At 48.3% G+C, this 16,532-nt stretch overlaps 1 protein-coding gene and 1 long non-coding RNA gene across 52 annotated transcripts; one reads left to right on the top strand and one right to left on the bottom strand.

Annotated features, from left to right (window-relative positions):
• The first annotated feature begins 5,064 nt into the window (after positions 1-5,064).
• Positions 5,065-6,989, top strand: LOC123078250 (hydroxyproline O-galactosyltransferase GALT6). 2 transcript variants are annotated; one of them, XR_006437227.1, is made up of 5 exons: positions 5,065-5,611; positions 5,750-5,991; positions 6,101-6,388; positions 6,470-6,599; positions 6,691-6,989. XR_006437227.1 is itself a non-coding variant. In XM_044500678.1 (5 exons), exons 1-5 carry the CDS (start codon positions 5,431-5,433, stop codon positions 6,721-6,723), a joined length of 858 nt encoding a protein of 285 aa, XP_044356613.1. In that variant the 5' UTR covers positions 5,065-5,430; the 3' UTR covers positions 6,724-6,989. The 2 variants fall into 2 exon arrangements, 1 of the variants encoding a protein (XP_044356613.1); XM_044500678.1 differs by having other exon boundaries at positions 6,486-6,599.
• Positions 6,990-7,563: 574 nt separating this feature from the next.
• LOC123078251 (uncharacterized) lies at positions 7,564-16,526 on the bottom strand. 50 transcript variants are annotated; one of them, XR_006437256.1, is made up of 14 exons: positions 15,971-16,526; positions 15,809-15,885; positions 15,223-15,280; positions 15,053-15,121; positions 14,312-14,407; positions 14,144-14,212; positions 12,351-14,053; positions 11,968-12,092; positions 11,794-11,886; positions 10,609-10,980; positions 10,050-10,142; positions 9,080-9,467; positions 8,810-8,921; positions 7,564-8,689 (listed from the first exon to the last, which is right to left on the bottom strand). It is a non-coding gene; the product is annotated as an uncharacterized lncRNA (long non-coding RNA). The 50 variants fall into 50 exon arrangements; XR_006437258.1 differs by having other exon boundaries at positions 15,809-15,854; XR_006437252.1 differs by adding an exon at positions 11,083-11,202 and having other exon boundaries at positions 10,609-10,815; positions 10,894-10,980; positions 14,312-15,280; positions 15,809-16,526.
• Between the last annotated feature and the right edge of the window lie 6 nt (positions 16,527-16,532).

Genomic DNA, 16,532 nt, shown 5'->3' with positions numbered 1-16,532 from the left:
AAGGAAGGGGGGCGGCGCCCCCCTTGCCTTTCCCCTCTCCCACTCCTTCCTTCCCCCTCCTTCTTGGACTAGGAAAGGGAGGGGCAAACCTACTTGGAGTAGGTTTCCCCCTCCTAGGGCGCGCCACCCCCTTGGCCGGCCCTCTCCTCCTCCCCCCTTTATATACGGAGGAGGGGGCACCCCATAGACACGACAATTGATCTCTTGATCTCCTAGCCGTGTGCGGTGCCCCCCTCCACCATAATACACTTCGATAATATCGTAGCGCTGCTTAGGCGAAGCCCTGCATCGGTAGAACATCATCATCGTCACCAAAGCTCGGCTGACGGAACTCTCCCTCAAAGCTCGGCTGGATCGGAGTTCGAGGGACGTCATCGAGCTGAACGTGTGCTGAACTCGGAGGTGCCGTGCGTTCGGTACTTGATCGGTCGGATCGTGAAGACGTACGACTACATCAACCGCGTTGTGCTAACGCTTCCGCTTTCGGTCTACGAGGGTATGTGGACAACACTCTCCCCTCTCGTTGCTATGCATCACCATGATCCTGTGTGTGCGTAGGAATTTTTTTGAAATTACTACGTTCCCCAACACCGCGCACTTGAGGTGGTCGGACGAGCTGAAGGTGATGGTGCACTTGGACCACCTAAGCGGACACGTGGCCTCAAGCCTGGGGAGGGCGGCATTCACCTCATGGGCGAACCGCTTGAAGATGCAATGAGAGGCTGGGGCCTGGGGCCACCCAAGATGCAGGCTATGGCGCGAGGCTCCTGGAAGCCCCCAGCCCCCTCGTCCTGGTGATAGTCATCGTTCCTCCTTGGTAGTGGTGGCAGTGGAGGGAGCCCAGCCTTGCCCTGAGGAAGGTCCTCACGAGGCTGTTCCCTCCAGGCACCCTCGCGAGGCTGGCCCTACCAGCGATCCTCACGAGGCTGGTCGCGCCACTCCTGACGGGGGCCGCGGTCGTCCCAGTGTCCTCCACTTCGGCCTCCTCCACCGTCGTAGCCTCGGTCGTTGCGCTCCAGGCGTCGACCGAAGCGCCCATCGCGGATGGCCCTGAGCTCCTGACAGTCATTGGTGTTGTGGCTGTGTACGTTGTGGAAGGTGCAGAACGGGCGGCTGCCCTTGGACGATTCTGGGTGATCGCAGCCGCGCTTCATCTTTTGTTCAGCCGTGAGCACGGTCGCTCCCTTGCGCTTCACGTCCTTGGTCTTGGCCTTCTTGTCTTCTGGGTCTGCAGCTGGAAGCTCGAGGAGGGAGAGGCGTCCCTCCTCAGATCTCGCACACTTGGTCGCCATGTTGAACATCTCCAGAGCCGTGCACAGGTCCTCGTGTATGGCGAGCTCTTCCTTCATCTTGACATCACGGACGCCATCAGAAAATGCTGAGATGATGGCCTCGTCCGTCACCTTGGGAATCTTGAGGCAAACGTTGTTGAAGCACTGGATGTACTTCTGCAGGGTTTCCCCTGGTTGCTGCTTGTTGCGCCGCAGGTCACTAGCGGCAGACGGGCGGTCGCGAGTGCCCTGGAAGTTGGCGACGAAATGCTCGTGCATCTCGCCCCGGGAGGAGATCGACCCCGCGGGCAGGTTCAGGAGCCACGAGCGCGCGCCGTCTTTGAGAGCCATGGGAAACCAGTTTGCCATGACCTTCTCGTCGCCGTTGGCCGCCTCGATGCTCAGCTCTTAGAGCTGCAGGAACTCAGCAGGGTCAGGGGTGCCATCGTAGCGCGGAGGCAGGTCGGGCTTGAACTTGCCGGGGGTGAAGGCACGGTAGCCCGCTGTAGTCACCGGAGCCTGTCGTGGAGGTGGAGCCTGGTCTTGGTATCCGCGCGCCGCCGCCGCAGGCTAGGCGCGGTCCTTACGTGGTGGTGCTGGGATTGCTGGAGCATCTTCTTGCGGTCGTGGGATTTCCTGGCAGCTTCCTTCTTCACGTGCAGGCACCCTGCATGGTGGGTCGCGCTGCGGGGCCGCGCGTCTTGGCCCGAGGACAACATCTTGATGGGGAGGTGGTGGAGGCGCTCCATGGGCTACGTCGCCCGCAGCGGGAGGCGGGCGAGGCAGCGAGAGAGTCGGTGCAGGAGAGCCCCAAGCGGCGCTGACGAGCTCGGCGATGCGGTCCAGCCAGTCCTTGTAGAGGTCGTCGACGGGGCGGTAGCACAGGAGCTCGCGGGCCATGAGCAGCACAGCCTACGCGTCCGCGGGCCCGTGACGAGCGTGAGACGACAAGACGGCCGGAGTCAGCGACGGGGTGGCGGTGCGTCCATCCCTCCGCACGGAGGGGTGCAGTGATGAGGCTTGCTGCTCGTTCCCCGCCGGGCCGGTGGCGGCGTTGGCAGCGGGTGATGGAGAGCAACGGGGAGGCCCGCCGACGGGCGCTGTCTAGGCAACGCGAGCATTGAGAGCGGCCCGGCGCTCAGCACGGGCTCGACGGGCATCAGCCATGGAAGTGGTGGAGCAGTGGTGCGTCGATCGGCGGAAGAGGGGTTTCGGCGCACCCCTACCTGACGCGCCAAATGTTGGATTGCGGGTTCCGTAGACCCTTGAGAGGTTCGAACTCTGGGGTGTGCACGAAGAACACTCTCTCCCCAGCTTGCTCTCTCAATGATTCCACGGCCTAGCTTGATAAACCCAAAGAACAAGAGACACAGGGGTTTATACTGGTTCGGGCCACCTCGCGGTGTAATACCCTACTCCAGTGTGTGGTGGATTGCCTCGAGGGGCTGAGGATGAACTAATACAGTGGACGAACAGTCTCGGGAGGAGAGGTGTTCTTGCGCTCGATGAGCTGGTGGGTGTGAGGATGATCTGAATGATCTGTCGCTTGCTACGGTGGTGGCTAGGTCCTATTTATAGTGGCCTTAGTCCTCTTCCCAAATGTTAGGCGGGAAGGGATCCCACAAAGGCCAAGTTTAAAGAAGGACAACTAGTACAAGCTATCCTGACAGAAGTAGTCTTCGTCTGCCAAAGGCTCTGGTGGTGACGCTGCTCTGGGCTCCGCGATGACCTCCGTCCTGCCATTCTGCTGGTCTTTGTCTTGTTGCACTGATATGGAAACCTTTGCCTGATGCCTCAGGACCTCGCGCCTGCGCTTGCCTCCTTAGCACCAAAGAGGAAACTGGTAAACTGCGCCCGCTGGCGCCCTCCTGGCCTTGGTCGTCATGGCTCACGTCATGTGAACCTCGCGAGGTGCCCCTTGCATAGATATCTCCGCTCCTCGGGAGACAGCCTAGTGAGACTGCCCCCAGGGAGGTCTTGGTGTCGTCCGCCTTGCGAGGCTTGGCCCCTCGTGAGGGTCTTGAGTTGTTGCTGCTGAAGCTGGGCCGTACCGGGCCGTTGATGGAGCCACGCTCGCGGGCCACAGCCAGGCAAGTCTGGGCACCCCCGTTCCCAGGACGCCGACAGCGTGAGTACACGGAGGGCTCCACCCATGAAGGGTCCACGAATAAGCAACATTGTCTATCCCACCATGGCCATCGCCCACGAAGGACTTGCCTCACTCGTGTAGATCTTCACGAAGTAGGCGATCTCCTTGCCCTTACAAACTTCTTGGTTCAACTTCGCAATCTGTCGGAGGCTCCCAAGCGACACCTAATCAATCCAGGAGAGACCACTCTCCAGACAGTAATAGATGTTGTGTTGATGATGAACTCCTTGGTCTTGTGCTTCAAATGATAGTCTCCCCAAAACTCAACTCTCTCTCACACAGATTTGGATATGGTGGAAAGATGATTTGAGTGGAAAGAAACTTTGGGAAGGCTTGAAATCAAGATTCTTGTGGTAGGATTGGTATATCTTGATCTCAACACATGAGTAGGTGGTTTTCTCTCAGAAAATGTATGCCGGAAGTGTAGGCACGTTCTGATGGCTCTCTCTCAAATGGAGAAGGGGGTGGAGGGGTATATATAGCCTCCATGCAAAATCCAACCGTTACACACATTTGATCCAACTCGGTCAAACTGAATAGAAGAACCCGGTGAGACCGATTCAGTTCAAAATGTGAACGTTAGGAATCTCGGTGGGTCCGACTGGAACAACTCGGTGGGACCGATGTGCTAGGGCTTAGGGAAAACATCAACTCGGTGGCACTGATTGCATCAACTCGGTGAGACCAAAGTGAAGCAATAAGGCAACAGAGAAGATGTCAAGCCAACTCGATGTGACCGATCGCAATTTTGGTGAGACCGAAATAATTGCAACATGCAACAGAGACTTGGCAAGGGCATATCAGTGAGACCGAGATCCGTATCGGTGTGAACGAACTGTTTAGGGTTTCTGGCAGTCGCTATTTCATATGAACTCGGTGGCGCCGGATAGGAAATATCAGTGGAGCCGAGTTTGGCTTTGGGTTTTGGACATATTTGGAAAGAGAAGGTGGTTAAGGGCTTTGGATAAATATCACTAAGCATTTTGAGCAAGTAGACCATTAAGCAACACCTCATCCCCTTTTAATAGTATTGGCTTTCCTATGGTCTCAATGTGGTCTTGGATCACTAAAATATAAATGATGAGTCTTGAGCTTTTGCCAATATGTGTCCTAGACATCTTCAAGCACTAGTGCAGAATCGGGCTGTAGTCCCAGTTCGTAAGGCCCTTTAATGCTGGTAAAGGGTGGGGACTAAAGCCCCCCCCCCCCCTTTAGTCCCGGTTCAACACGAACCGGCACTAAAGGGCCACCACGTGGCACGAGCATGCGCCGGGGGCCTGGGGGTTTTTAGTCCCGGTTGGTTACACCAACCGGGACTAAAAGGCTTAGGGGTTTTGGGTTTATGATTTATTTTTTCTTTAGCTTTGTGTTTTCCATTTAATTCTTTTTCATTTGCTGGTATTTTACGGTACTACATATTATACACGTTATGCATATATATAAATAGAATTTCTCGTAGAACCGATCATATACACACATTTGGGCTATTCTGTTTCACGTAACAGAATATTATTCTGTTACTATTGTTGAACTGATGAATTCGAGCGGTTGAACTGATAAATTCGAGCGGTTGAACTGATATTATTCTCCCGCGCCGCCTGCACCACCGCGAGCTCGAGGCCCGCTCCTCCTCCACCACCACATCCGCGCCGCTCCGGCCCCACACGCGCACCTTCCCGACCCCCGCCCCGCCGCGCCCGCCTCGCGCTCTCCTCCATCCGTGTCCGCGCCAACCCCTCATCCGCCTCCTCCATTGATGCCGCAGCCTCCTCCACCTTCGCCGCCGTGGTTCCCCTTCTGCCCCACCTCCTCTCCCCCTCCGCTCCCGCCTCCGCCTCCTCATCCCCCTCCCCCTCCCCGTCCGCCCCCGCGTCTTGCCCCGCCACCGTCTCGGCACCCCGTGCTGCCATCCCGGTGGCCGTGGAGCTGACGTGCGGGATGGTCGTTGGCTCGCGGGTGACCGTGGTGGCCCGGCCGAGGAGGAGGGACGGGGCGCCGTCGTCGTAGTTCATGGCAGAGTTGCTGGGCACCAAGGCCGTGCAGGGGGAGGAGCCGCCCAGGATTCTCCACCCCAGGATCAGAGGCGACTTCAGCGGCCGCCTCGTCATCGAGCTCAACGCCTGCTACTGCATGAAGTGGGCGCTGCCGCAGCGCTGCGAGGGCCCGGCGTCCTGGCCCGACGACGACAGAGGTGAGCTCCTTCGATTGCACAGTTCAATTTTTAATTTGCTCTGCATGTCGTTCGGTATCTAGGAATGTCCCGGTTCTACATGGAAACTGAATTTGCTTGCTATTCGTGTGAATTTTAACGTGTTGGTTTAGGTTTCAGTTGATGGGGAGCTCAAGTGTGAGAAATGGACTCGGGATGATGGCCCCAAGACAAACAAATCGTCAAACATAAAGTGGTTGCTCAACAATTTGATCGGCATGCCAGAGCCAGACAAGGTCTCTGTTGATCAGGCATACCCCTTTGCAGAGGGCAAGCTCTTTTTCCTAACCATCACAGCCGGTCTCGAAGGCTACCATGTCAATGTCGATGGCCGACATATTGCATCCTTCCCTTACTGCACTGTAAGATTTTTGCCATGCCTCTGCAGAGATTGCTCGTTGCTTACTTATATATCATGGATGGAGAATTTTGTTATCTGATGGGTTGTCAATCTGTTGATTTAACCAACAGGGTTACAACCTCGAGGATGCGACAGGCCTGTCGTTGAACGGAGACCTTGACATCGAGTCAATTTCTGCCGGCCATCTGCCCAAATCACACCCTAGCTTCGACCCACAGCGATACCTCAAAATGTCTGAACAGTGGAAGGCCCCACCTCTGCCAACTGAACCTGTTGAGCTGTTCATTGGCATCCTTTCTGCAGCCAACCATTTCGCGGAGTGGATGGCCGTTCGCAAGTCATGGATGATTGCTACAAGGAAATCATCTAATAGTGTTGCCTGGTTTTTTTTCGCTCTGGTAAGCAGTTGTGGATGATTGCTACAACTTTAAAGTTATATTGCTGACTTTTGCAAACTCTAATAGAAGACTTCTATACAGAATGGGAAAAAAAGAGGTCAACGAGGAGCTGAAGAAGGAGGAAGAGTTCTTTGGTGACATTGTTCTAGTCCTTTTCATGGATAGCTATGACCTCGTTGTTTTAAAGACTATTGCCATTACTGAGTATGGGGTAAGAAAAACTAGTACGTGTTTAACTGTTCTTGGATCATGCTTCAGCTCCATCGACAAAAATGCTCATTCTGACCTTGTCTATCTTATAGGTGCGAGTTGTGCAAGCGAAATACGTAATGTAGTGTGACGACGACACATTTGTTAGAATCGACGCGGTGTTGGATCAAGTGAAGAAAGTAAAGAATGGGGCGAGCATGTATGTAGGGAACATAAACTACTACCAGACCTTTGCGATCTGGAAAGTGGGCTGTTACGTATGACGGGGTGTTAGAATTGACGTCGTGCTATTTTTCCGTCAAAAAAACCAGAGTACTCGTACTGAGCTATGTGTGTGTTTATACTGAGGTATTTTTCACATATTAATTTTAAATGGTTCCAAAAAAGAGTACTTGAACTGATGTCCGTATGCGCTTGTACTGAGCGTGTTTTAACAAAATCGACTACTCTTTTTTTCAGTATGGTTTTCCTCATAATTTCCAAGGCTTTACATTATCATTGTCCTCGAACTTGCATGGTTTATAACGTTGAGCTGATTGATATTTTCTCAAAAAGAATTTTTTTTTGTTTTTTTAACTCAACATTTTTTTGCAATGATGTTCTGGACTTCTCTCATTGTACGACTTGAAATTTTTACCATTTGAATTTTTTTGAGGTTTGTTTTTGTTTGAGCTTTTTTTCCCAAACTTATATACGTCATGTTGAACTTACAACCTTTTAAATTGTGAACTTGTTGTGTTTTTACAATGCCAAAGCTAGCAAATAGTATGAGATTCACCCAACAAAGGGGCTAATTACATAGAGCAGCTGCAGTAATACAACGGTAATTGGTTACCATCACATACACATGAACTGATGACAAGGTAATGTACAAGTTCATGTACAGTAACACTACAAGTTCGCAAAGAAACCTGAAATATCCTCACATATTAGTTTTTCTGTAAACAAAAGAAAAACATTAGACATATGGTCAACTAGTTAATTTAAATTGTGCTGAAGGCACACAATAAAGAATTGTCATCCTGTACATCTTGGCGTAATCAAATAGGCTGCAGAATTTTCCAAACGAACTTCCACATGTTTTTGTGAATTGAACCTTATTAATTTTTTACATAGAGTAAACTGCAGTAGCATTTTTTGTACGGATGCGATCTGCTATAGAGAGAAATGGCAACCAAAATTACTGTCACTGCAATCCTCTTTATCCACGCATTTTTTTCCTAGCAAAACTTTTATGGTGATGTTAGGAGAAGCAGCAAGAACAAGAGAACTGATGGGCGACCAGGAGGAGGCATGCTTGGAGCGTAGGGTGGTACTGATACACTCGGCATCAGGGAATTTCCCGCTTGCGCAAGATCAAACTGCACCAGTTCGTGATGCAAAGACCGACTGCCTGGCTTGTCGGCGTGGTACAAAATTTAGGGCTCCTAGAAGCAGCAACATCAACACATGCATAGTGGGTAAACAGAACATGCAAAGTAGCAAGCAATCAGGCAAGCTCCGCACCTTCCCCGATCTAGAAAATCCTGAAAATAACCAAAATGGCCAAAGCTTAGAAGCATTTTACTTCATTGAAATCTTAACACTTAATGAGCTAAAGATGAAAAAACTATCGATTATTACAATATCAGCGGAAGTTCTCTGTTAGAGACTAAAAGAGATGGACCAAAAGAAATTTAGATCATAACCGAAATGCATTTACTGGGTTTTTTTGTAGGGTGGACTTATGTTCCTTTCTACGTAGCATTAAACTATTGAAAGTTTGAAATCTGAACTTTTGTTCTTAAGTACCAATACTACATAACACATAAATCCAATTTGTTTATGTGTACCAATAATTTTGTTCTTCAAGTTTCTGCGCTTTTTTTTTGCTATAACGACTATAATCATTTCTGTACCCCTGCCAATGATATTTTTGAACTTCAATTATAAATAAAGAACACACACTATAATTTAGATTGTCAGTCCACATAGGGGTCTTCTTCGGGGTAGCCTGGTTGCGGAAATAGCAACAGCAACCATGGAGGGCTTAGACTGGACTAGGCCGTACTGCAGCAGCCAGCTCCACGGAAAAAAGACCGTGCTCTCCATCTAGACAAATACATCCAAGAGAAGACAAGAGAAACATCAGCACATAGACTCACTGCTTTGGCAAAATGGCAAATACGTACTACATCTGCAGAATTTGTAAAAATCTGGTGTTCCTTTTACCTCCTTGTCGCTCTTCTTATCTCAAGAGGAGGACGCGGCCTTGGTGAATCATACGAGGAAGACGTAAGCAGGCATCGCTGCCAACAATACTTGGCGCACCGGAGAACCTGCACTGGAGGTGCATTTAAGCATCAAAAGGCAAAGTGACTACGCGAGGGACAAAATAGAAAGAGTGTGTATGTAAAGATTATAAGAAACATGTGCATTTAAGCATCTTCGCAAAAGCTTAGTACAAATAAAGCATAGGAGCAGGAAGAGAGAGATGGATACCTTCTCGCAGGCGTACGCGTACTTGACCTTGAGGCACAAACTGGGGTTCAGCCTAGCTGCTGCATCCTCGTGCTGGTGCCGTTGAGCAGGTATGGAACTTCGGCGATGTACAGGAGCTCATCGCTACAGCAGGATATCAAGCCTGGGAGGGCACGAACAGCTTCAGGGAGAGGAAGGAGTGTGGCAGGGGTCACGGCGCGCAGGAGGCCGGTGACGGAGCACGCAGTGACACAAATGGGTGTGGCTGCAACACACGCAGTGACGCAGGTGTCCGAACTGATGGCCGCGACAAAACTCGGATGCCCTGAAGCCATGGGGTTGGACTGATGGACGCGACGAACTCCGCCACCATGGGCTGCCGTAGGCCGCAGTGGCTCTAGTGGAGGAACTACACGATACACAATTTTTTCCATCATGCAAAGTAAACATTTGGACTTAAATAGTCCAATTAGAAGTACTAAATACAACCAACCCTCTGAACTTTAAGTTTGTAAACAATGTGTGTACTGGCAATGAACTAATGAACTATAGACAGTCGGGGGTTAGAAAAATAAACTACCTAAATTCCTCAACCAGAACTGTAGATATTAGCACATTTGAACTTATAGTAATTCATTAAATCAGTGAACCCGAGTTTTTGAAATCTTTTCTGCAAAAACTATGTACATTGCAAGTGCTCGTCAGATTTTCTTGAACTGACCGTATGATAGTATTTGAGCTTTTTCCAGAATATTTATTCTGTTATCAGAAGCTATATAATCCATTTGGGATTGTATAAAGAAACATACAGTGGCATACTAGGGATCTCCAGATTGCTTACAGCCTTACTGACAAAACGATGTCAATAATTTTGTAAATGCATTTCCAGCAAGAACAGTTTATTAGCTCAAGGTTATGTCTTGATCAAAATGCAATAACGAACACTTGGGGATTAGAAGGCAAAAGGAAAAGAGAGGAGAGGCTCTCTCACAATGTTCCTGATGTCAAAGCAGTGTTCCTCCCGCAGATGGATGCAGATGAAGGGCTTTTTCGACCTTGATGTACTCCCATAGTTCACCATCTTCTGAAAAACAAAATTACCAGTTTTAGCAAAACAAAAAGAAATTGTAGACCACAAGAATTAGCAAAATGAACCACCAGTTTGTGCTAACCACAGAACTGCAGGAATTAACGAAATTGAACTTTTGTTTCTAATGGATTTTCATCGGCAACGCGAGACTGGCGGCATGTATATCACATCGTAACAGGGGTGTCAAGGGCTTAGTTGAACTTTTTACAGAGATCTAAACTTAGTTGAACTCATTTTAGCACAAAGTTCGTCAACACACACGCACACACAAGGATATGAGATCTGCACGAACAAGCACTTATGAACGAGCACCAAACATGTTGGTGTACTTGTGAACGGAAGCTCTGTATTTCCATGATGAGGGCGCGGCCACACTGGGGCACGCGAGGCAAATGTTTGTGCTATAATTCAACAATAGAGAATATAGATAAGCAAACACCTATTTTTATGGAGAATATACCATTTTTGACGGCCTTCATGTGACCAGCGGTGCCGGAGGTGATCTCATGTCTCCTGCTGCTGCAGGTTGACGAGGAACAGGCGTGACAGTGAAAACAAAACCAGTGAACAGAGTGGGAGTAAGCGGTGGTCGAGCGACAGATGGAGCCCCACAACTCATGCATCCGCGTCCACCGCCGCCAGCCCAGCCGAACTCCATGAGGTCCACCTGCGCCACATCGCCATCATCGTACTCCATCAAGATCTCCATGTACATTGCGTTCCACACCTCAACATGGAAGCCCACCTTCAGCCAGGAACTCGCTTGGGAACCAACTGGTCGATCGTAGACCACACTCGTCCTTGTGGGACTGCCACAAGCGTCGAGGTCGAACTGTTGCACAAAAGAAAATCAGGAACTCATGGGATGCAGGGTCGAAATGTTGCACAAAATTATATGGTTTCTCTTTTTGCTCAGACATTCCCACAAACGTACCAAGTGCACAGGTTGAACTGATCTCGTGCACGGCACGAACTTGCTCGAGGGTAGGCTGGGAGCTACGAGTGGAGCAGCACATTTTTTTTAGATAAGGAGGAAAAACCCCGGCCTCTGCATCTGGACGATGCATACACAACCATCTTATTAATTATTAACACAAGACCTTACAAAGTCATACAACAGTAAGACCAAAGCCACCATCTAAGCAACATCTGTCGCTACTCCTATCCAGTTGATGAAGGGGCACTGATAGTCTAGGCCTAATACCAAACAGACCTTGCAGCCAAACCTAACATCTAAGACCTGAGGTCCCAACCAGGACGCCAGCCGGGTATGGGCACCCACCAGTCCGGCGTGCTCCTCAACCAGGACGCCTGCCGGGTATGAGGTCGCCGCAGCACATGGAGGTGAATTTCGACTCGGAGCCTACATAAAAAGAGGAAGGGGAAAGGCCAGACCTCACCATTGCGTCGTTGAATGACCTCTGTGTCACCGGTGAACGGACTGTGTTGCCGGCGGTGAACGGCCTGGGCGCCGCGGTGGCGCGAGGGTGGCAAGGGTGAGGCTGGTTCTTTTTCAAACTGGTCGTGGTTTGTTTTTTTAACTTATCTAGTTTTAAGATATGAACTTCCTGGCACAATTCTTTTTCGTCCATACAAGTTTACTAACCAAAATGACTGCAATACAGGGAGGAACGAAATTATATACCAGGAGAAGTACACGCTCACGGAGCTCCTTCAAATAGGTGGCACTGACGGGGTGTTAGAGGATGGTCGTGAGCCTGCAAATCCAGTGAGGGAACTGAAACCAGCAGCAGTAGAGTACTTTGTCAAACCAGGATTGCGTATACAAGTTTGTTGAAATGGGGCAGTGAAGTCTCACTAGCAGTACTTCTCATGTAGTAATACATGGACTTGCTGTTAAATACACATGGACCTGATGTCTTTGCCACTTCTCTTGCGCTTCCTAACCGTCTTTCGCTTCGCTTCTCCATCGGCCATCAGACCCTGAAGGGAACATGTGATCATGCTTGTCAGATATATGTGCTTCAGGTGTAGAGCCATCCATGTCTCAATACAACTGATGTCCAGAGCTACAAAAAATCAGAATGCGCAATGGACTTCACTGCCCTATCTAAGATTTTTGTTGCATTATCTCTTCTCGATCTTACTATCAGTTCTACACCTAAAGATAAGTCACGCAACTCCAAGCTTGCTTTCGCAACATTGGATTAGACACGTATGTTTTTAGTGCTGATTAATTACCTGATGATTGAGCAGCTGATGGTTGGGGCTTTGCTTTCTTTTTCTGCACGATAGTGGGTTTGGGCCCTGCAGAAGGACTATCAAAATGTTAATGCTGCCCAACAATAGCCAGAGCCTCCACGTCATCGTCGTCGCCGCCGGGACACCTCGTGAGAGCCCCTCCACTTCCTAACTCTTCCCTTTGGCAAGAAACTCTTATTTGTAGTAGTCAACTTGTCCGGATGTTTTGGGTTTCTTTTTAGCAATCTAAAAAACAGATTGTTTGCTGAAACTTTTGCTGCTAATCTGTTTCAGTTAGGAATCCAAACTGTTGTACGATTATAGACATCAGTAGAAGTTGCTGAATCAAATCAGTAGGTGTTCAACAGGCACGACATTATGCTAAAAGGTTGTTTGAAGCTAGTTTGTTAGGGTGAAAATCATTTCATAAGTGTAAAATCCACACTGAACCTTGATATGGAAATTATTTGGTTTTGATGCCACTGTGCTTCAATTCAGATGATTCAGTTCAAACAATAGTATTTCGACGAAAAACAGAGTACTCGTACTGATCCATTTGTGTGTTTGTACTGAGCTATTTTCACATATTGGACTTTACTCTGTTTTTTGGATATGGTTTTCCTCGGAGGTGGCGTTGAACGGCCTGTGGTGGTGGCTGTGATCGGCCGGGGCGCTCCTAAAGACATGACAACATAAAAAAATCTTAGTGTTACAAGAGATAATACAAGCAAAGATGCATTCCAGTCATACGAGCAAATGAATAGAAATTCAGCCATACAAGCCTAATGAGTTATTGTTGTTTGTATGGCCCAAAAAGAAATGAATAATCACATGTAATTTCCAGAAAGGGAAGAACATTTTGAACTCTTTCGCAAGTATATGTGATAAACAGATACAATGTATCCATTGAACTGATATTTTTTTTCGCAATGAACTTTTGTGATATAGGTACTAGAATTTGTACCAATAGTTTATATATACCATGTCAAAAGCAAACAACATGCATATACATTGATCTGCTAGTCCGCATCAACAAGCACGACACCAGCATACAACAATAACCAGTCATGGCGCCTTGACCCAGACTCCTTCGACCTATGATCCGATGTCGTTGGTTCGTTGTCCTTGCCATCAGTGGCAATGCTCCTGAACTTGGCTTAGACTGGTAGTAGAACTTACCGGCCCTCCACACTTGCACTGAAGACATTTAAACAAACACAAAATGACCCTCCTAGCATTTATTCTGTGAACTTTTCTCAAGGTACACATGTTTCCCTAAATTTGCAAGTTGATTTTCCTCTTTCTTTTATCAGATAACTTACACATATAGATCTTCTTTACATAATTATATAGACGGCACCACACGTGTGTACTGGTTTATTTGAACATCCCATAAGTATAAAATTCGTATAATTAGAATAAAAGTGCTTTTTAGGAGTACTTAGGGAGTGAATACAAGCTTATTTAGAACATGCTATCAAGAATTCAGCGAGATAAATGGATGTTCTTCAAGAGAATTCAGGGGAGAGAGCGAGGGGAAACCTTGGCGGCAACGATATGAGGTTGTGGCGACTAATACGACAGTGGGCTTGACCTCATCAAAGCATAGGAACTACGCCAACGAACTTACCACGACCATGTCGGCACAGGCGATGAGACATTGGCAGGGAGATGTAGGCCTTAGCAGCTTGAGACGTCTGGACCTGCAAAAAAATGGTGAATGAACTGCTAACCTAGGCACATGAACGCATTGGTTTACCAGTTAATACATCTGTCTCATTATTCAGTTTTACCAGTTAATTCAAACAAACCAGAAGTGAAGCTTAGTTGCGAGCACTTGAATACGAGGAAGTCCAACTCTGCTGCAATCATAAGGTCCACTAGAGCTTCAGAAAAATGTAATCATCCAAGAGTTCTAGTATAGAGCATGTATAACACTGAATTTGTTTCTTCGAACTTACCAGTTTTCAGGGTCAGAACTTATTTCTGCACTTTGCTTGTCCTAATGAGGGCTTGCAGATGTCAGCTTGGAAAACATACCCTCCTTTTAGCATTCCCTTCATTGTTTATGGAAGAACGCCAAAAGTGATTGTATGTTAAGTCACATCATAACAACCATAGAACGATCGAGTGACAGGATGAATAAGTACAGAGATCAAGACAGAGATCAACTTTTGTAGTTATAACCGAACTAGTGAGCGTACAATAAATCCTTGCTGATGATGTATTTTTCAAACCCTCCCAATGCTCATTTTTGGATCATTTTTTCCTGAACTCCCAGATTCCAGAACTACCATGTGTTCTGGGTTTTTTATGAACTTTTTGTTATATCTTATTAACCAATATATACAATACGCACATGTACTAGACAATAATGTACATCTGTACTGTCTAGAACAACGAATTAACCAAAAGAAAACTAATTTATGAAGGAAGCAGTTCTTGAACTTTGGTTTGAGCTTTATTTGTTGAGATTTTCAAACTCCTGCAGTGGTTATACCTGCAGTTGTGGGACACACTTTCCATTCAGTTGAGAGCGTCTGATATTTTTGCAGAATATGCTACATGAAAAGGGTAAGGGGGAAGGCCAGACTTCGTCGTTGCGTCGTTGAACAACCTCGGGTATCGGCAGTGAACGTACTATGGTGCCGGCGGTGAACGGCCTGAGCGCTATGGTGGCGTGAGGGTGGCCAGGGACATACCAGGGATGGTAGGACGTTGGCAAGGTTGAGCGAGGTGGCGAGGCGGCAGTGCGGGATGGAGGGAGGACGCTGGAGTTGAGGAGTAGGAATTGTTCAACAATACTATTGATCTAATTTTGCATGTGCACAGTACCATCAACGTTGAACTTGATGAGTTCTGGTTTTTGAACCTTCCCATTAGTTATACATGTACTGAGCAGTACATGCTTCTCTTGTTGAGCAGATGACCTACAGAAACAAAAACACTCTTGAGTGCACACACAAAATCATGATAAAAATAGTGGCAGCAAGAAGCAATCAGAAGTGAATATGCAGTAGTACTATAATCGAATATTAGTCAGAATTGAAGTTCAGATAACTATGGCACACACATCATACAATATTTTTGAACTTACACAATCCTGAAACAGGAACTTCACTTTTTTAAAATTTGCAATTCTGAATGCACTAGCGATGTAATTGATTTTTTTAGACCATAGTAATTGAACTTCAAGCACATTTCTTTATAAAACATTTTTTAACCAAAGTGAACTCTTTAATTTGGGGTGAACCTCCCCTGTATATGTACATGTACTTTTTTTTGCACCTCAACCATTGACATGTAAAAATGATTTTATTTACAAAAGTGTTGTATATAAGCTTCACAAATCATATGAATCTTTATAGCCAAATGGATCATACAAGATATTAACCAAAAGTCACACACATTAAGAAATGGCAAGTACCTAAGTTAGTAATTGAACATAAAGGGCTGACCTTGTGAACAAACTGTCATTCATCTTTTTGGCTCACTTCTTTGTCCCTGCCTCAAGAGAAAGCTGATTTTACATTAGCTACAAACGAACATGAACACATCAAAACTAGTAGGCGAGTGCACTGAGGCATTTTAGCAAACACATGGCGTGCACTCAAAAAAACCTTATGTAGTGAAGAACAAAGAGGAGGGACGGTGGGCAGGGACGTGTGCACCAGCTTGGGCAGGGGACGCATACGGGAGCCCAAGGTGCGGGCGGAAGGTGGCTCGACACAGTCGGCCTGGGAGCTGCGACGGTGAACGGCCTGGGGCGGCCGGGTTGGACTGCTGGTCGCAGCGGCGGCGAACCCAACGCCCTGGCCATACCGGGATGAGAGGCAACTAGAAGGAGGTGGAATGGCGTGTCCACGCTGGAGAGATTGAACGGCGTGTGGTTGGAGCGTTGAACTGCCTGTACACGGTGGTAGAGCGGTAGCAGCGCATGAATATGGTGCGGGGCAACAGCCGTGGCGCCGGTTGTGTTGCAGGGCGGTGCCGGGATCTGGGAAGGAGGCGGCGTCCGGAGGGTCGGGGAAAGGAGGCGGCCTCCGGCGCGCGGGAGAGGGAGGTGGCCGGCGCGGGGGAAGGAGGAGGGTGGCGCACGGTGGAGAGAGGCGTTCGGCGCGAGGGGCAGGGAGGTAGCCAGCGCGGGGAAGGAGAGGGGCGGCGCGCGGTGGAGGGAGGTGG

The sequence above is a fragment of the Triticum aestivum genome, chromosome 3D, assembly GCF_018294505.1.
Source record: "Triticum aestivum cultivar Chinese Spring chromosome 3D, IWGSC CS RefSeq v2.1, whole genome shotgun sequence".
NCBI lineage: Eukaryota > Viridiplantae > Streptophyta > Magnoliopsida > Poales > Poaceae > Triticum > Triticum aestivum.
This window is presented reverse-complemented; position numbering and strand designations above follow the sequence as displayed.

Coding starts and splice junctions, on each gene's coding strand:
- LOC123078250 (XM_044500678.1), top strand. CDS start 5,431: ATGGCAGAGTTGCTGGGCACCAAGGCCGTGCAGGGGGAGGAGCCGCCC. Junction 5,612..5,749: donor CTGGCCCGACGACGACAGAG/GTGAGCTCCTTC, acceptor TTTAGGTTTCAG/TTGATGGGGAGCTCAAGTGT. Junction 6,600..6,690: donor TTGCCATTACTGAGTATGGG/GTAAGAAAAACT, acceptor TCTATCTTATAG/GTGCGAGTTGTGCAAGCGAA.